The sequence below is a fragment of the Chaetura pelagica genome, unplaced genomic scaffold (genome assembly GCF_000747805.2).
Source record: "Chaetura pelagica isolate M959 unplaced genomic scaffold, ChaPel_1.0 scaffold101, whole genome shotgun sequence".
NCBI lineage: Eukaryota > Metazoa > Chordata > Aves > Apodiformes > Apodidae > Chaetura > Chaetura pelagica.
Window position 1 is genome coordinate 6555264 of NW_009952564.1, and position 4204 is coordinate 6559467.

Sequence of the window (4204 nt, forward strand, 5' to 3'; positions counted from 1 at the left end):
CTTTCCCTGCTACAGATCACACATCCGTGGGCGGGCTGGGAGACAGTTTTTATGAATATTTATTGAAAGCCTGGCTTATGTCAGACAAGACGGACACGGAGGCAAGAAGAATGTACGACGATGCAATTGAGGTGATTATAATTCGTTGAGTTTTCTAATATAGTGAAACTTAAAAAAACAGCTTTAATACTTTAAAAAAAAGGAAAAAAGTTTTAAGAAAACAAGTAATAAATAATGCTAACATTCACTCTGAGTAATTTAAACAGTATTATTGTGGAATACATCTGATGCAGATTATCGTGCTAAAAATAATCAGTTGTCCAAAATGGTATAATGTAAAAGCCCAACGTATTATTTATTAGAAGAGAACTAGCAATCGTAAGATGTGTGCAGAACAACCAAGTCAGTTTTCTCTAGTGTTCAGAAGCATTCTAGTAGTTGTTCTGAATGGTTTTATTCTTTAAATTATTTATTTTCTAAAACATTTAAATGTGATATTCCATTTTTACATTGTAAAATGTAGTTGATACCTGTTCCTTGCTGCATTGTTCTTTTCTGATATGGTTATCTCACAGTTAACCAGTGTCTGCCCAAGCAGGGTAGTACTACAGGATGGGGCAGTGGGATTTGGGGTGGGGACCTTTTTGTGGTGGCTCTGAGCTTTTTACTGCCCACATCTTAGTTTTCCCATACACTGATTTCTTCCACCCAGAAGGAAAAAAAGTAAGTTTTAAGACACAGAGAGAGTACCTAAGCTAGTTTCAGTGAAGTTAGCTGTGGTGCCAAGAGCAGCAGGGCCCATGTAGTCTCATCCAAGTGCAGATCTGTGCTTGGTGCCTGACTTGTTCCTCGCTCTGTGGATGCCGTGTTTCTTTCAACACAAGCTTTTAAACCTTAGTTTTAGTGCAGTCAGTCTCCTGAAGCAAAATGCCTGGTTTTGGGGTTGTCAAGATTCACATTTTAAAAGATAGATAGTGAAAATTCTAGTCCAAAATTGCTTTGAGGCTGTAGTATTTCTTATTCCTTACCTGAATTTTGCTACATTTGGCTTTCAGCTACTTGAACTTTTTTCTTCCCTACAGTGTTTTAAAGGGTTATTGGCATCATGTGGCTGTTTATTAACAAAGCTATGGTAGGCATTCTCTCCTGAAGGAGGAAAGCATTATTTTCTGTAGTCTCACAATATAAAACAGATTCTGAATTATTTCTGAAGCTTTTTTCTAAGTACTTTCCAGTGTCTTCAGTATGGAGATAGGAATGTGATGGTTCTAATGTGTCATCGCCTGATTTCCTCTCAGTATCCTCCTCTTCATCCAGGCAAGACCTGTGTTTTCACTCTTAATCTTTGCCTCACACTGTCATCCACTTCCCAGTTGGTTTTACTCTGAAGCTGGTTATAGCCTTTTTGATTCATTGCTTTCCTCCAACTGTGGTTTACATTCCCAATTCCTCAATATGTGACCTTAGACTTATCTCTGTTAAAACACAATTGTTCAGGCAAAAGCCATTTTGTCACCCGTTCTGAGTGATTTTGCAGAACTGACTTTGCCTTTATCACTATCTGTAGCTCCATCAATTTTTGTGTCATCTGCAAATTTATTTTCTTTTAGCATTTGTTTCTTGTAGATCATTGGCAGAAATGCTGCCTAGCATTGAATAAAAGTATCTTTACAGAATCTTCATGGGATGAGGATTTTTCACAGTTCTTTGTTTTGCTTTGAACTGTTCTAGCAAGCCAATATTTAATCAGTTTCATATGTGCTGCCTTGAATTTGTTTAGGACTTAAATTTTGTACAATGCCAAGGAAATTCCTGAAATTCCTAATATTCCTAATATTAGCATGCGCTTGTCAACAAACATTTATTTTTGAAACCACATCATTCATTTTTTTATGGTTGTTTTATTAACCTTTTAAAATAGTGTTAAAGTATCAGCTGTTTTGCATCCTTTTGAACTTACTTTGCTTTCCAGGGTTTGTTGAAGTCAACATTAGTAGTTCAAAATATTGAGGCCTTTTAATAATCTGACATATATTTTATTGGGTCCTGTGAGTTTAAAGCTGTTTAGTAGTTGATGTTTACTGTTGAAATATTTTATTCTCATTCCTAAACTATTAGCACTTTAAAGTCAGAGTAAATAAACTTCCCCTTTCATCCTCTTCACTGTAAGCCCATTCTTGCAACCATTTTGTATGGGCAAATCTCTGTCTCTGAATGGAGACATAGCAAAGCAAATTTGGGACTACATGAAAACATACTGTGGATAGGAGGGAGAAAGAGCTAAGCTGCTCCTCCTTCATGTGGCGTATGACCTGCAGTGCAAGCATCAGGTGGTTTCCTCTTCGGCTTGCTTTCAGCTAAACCCACCTGTGTACATTGAATCTGTGTGAACTGTACTGATTTATGCATTGTGGAACATCCTTCTGGTTCAAGGATTGTGTTTATCCCAGCTCCTACTAAATACTGAAGACACTGGCAAAGAGTCAGTGAGTAGGATTTATTTTACGCAACTATAATTTTAATTTTTGTTTAAAATCTTAAAAATCTTTTTAAGAGCCCATTCCCTTACCGTTCCTTTGTTGTTCCTCCATAGCTGACACTTCTGACTCTCTGTTTTTCAAAATTCATATAAAAGCTCTTTGCATGTTTTAGGCAAATAGAAGGGTAAGAGTGTAAAATACATTCTTCCCACTCAGAGCACAGAGTTGGAAATGTTCTCAGCACCCACCAGTCTAAAAGAAGGTCTCTGTCCAGCCACACTTCACTCCCTTAGTGTATTATAGGGAGGTGAGTGGAAGATAGACAATCATATCCTCACTCTCAAGTCTTGCAGTAGGCAGTGATTTCCCTTTCCTTGGAGATATTAAGAGGAAGAAAGATGACAGCATCTGTTCTTCAGATGTTACGGTTTCCAATCTGTGGCATGTGAAGTGTTACCCAGGTCACCATCTACTTCATAACAGAAGTACTAACAAGTGCTGTATCCATGACCTCTCTGTGCTATATAACTTTAGTGCAGCCTTCCACTGTAACAAACAATGAATTTCAATGTCCTAGTATGGAGCTTCATAGCTGAGATAAAAGCTGAAATTGTGAAACTTGTTGAGAATTTTGTGTGGTGATAAATATTGACAATGGGCCTCTTAACTTAGGTTTTCACATTGTCATGTGGACCTCCCACCTAGGCTGCTTTAAAATGTCTTTCCTCCTTCTCAAATCAACTGGAGGATAGGGAAGCTTCCTTTTGATCTGTTTTGTTGAGTAGTCTGTGATCCTTTAGGCTCACAGATGAGCCTTGCTCTTTCTTATTGCACAGCCTTAGACAGTGAAAAGAAGGATTCAGCAGTGGGTTTGACTGTCACATCATAGCAAGACAGCTGAGAAAATGCTATTTTTTTGTAGTCAGAAAAGTCACAGAAAGTATGAGTATCAGATAGAGAACATTGTTTTCACTTTCAGTCTATTGTTTCAGGCATTTCACTGACTAAAGAAGCATCTTCCATCAGTTAATCTCTTAGTTAATGTGTGAACTAAGTCTTTTCTTTGGGAGCTTAAGTATACATGCCCACTCTAGTGCAGTAAGTCTCATGGTCCAGCTGGATGTCATTGCTTTACTATTGGAATGCTCTGTGGCCCCAGGAATCCAGCCCAGGATGCATATGTCACATCTGTCCCAATTTGCCAAAGCTTTTCTTGCCCACTAGGCAGTGCTCCAGGCAATCCCTAGCTGTTCCTTGTTAATGAATGTAAATATTAATTCTCCTATTTATACAGTTAGTAAGCAGTGGTTTGTTGAATGATGAAGTTTTTTGAGGGGTTTGCATTTATTTTCTTTTTGAGGATACTTCCTTTTTGACTCTTAAGATGTAACTTAATAATTAAATATTTTCAGACTTCAAAAACTACCCCTTGTACAAGACAGTGATGTTCAAGTCCAGAAGATGTGTCCTCTGTTTAAAAGAGGAACACATTGCACCTAGATGATATTCTTCAGTGAAACACTGAACACAAGTCTAGAGTGAGGGAGTAGCTCATGAAGAATTTTAAGCAAATCCAATCTTTCCTATCCAGTACTTTCAGAACAAATGAGTTACAGTTAACCTCATCAGGCTCCCTAACAGCAGTCATCAGTGCCAATTGCATGATTGTTAGACAACCACCCTGGCAGCTGTCAGAGACTCTGCCAGTAATTTCTGTTCCTCCT

General features: G+C 37.9%; 1 protein-coding gene across 1 annotated transcript in view; it reads left to right on the plus strand.

Annotated features, from left to right (window-relative positions):
- Positions 1-4204, plus strand: part of MAN1A2 (mannosidase, alpha, class 1A, member 2) — a gene marked incomplete at its 5' end in the record, with an annotated part of 144703 nt that overhangs the window by 121393 nt on the left and 19106 nt on the right. The window contains one exon of the mRNA XM_009993415.1: positions 16-131. Coding sequence (XP_009991717.1) covers positions 16-131 — 116 coding nt within the window. The remainder of the gene's footprint in view (positions 1-15; positions 132-4204) is intronic.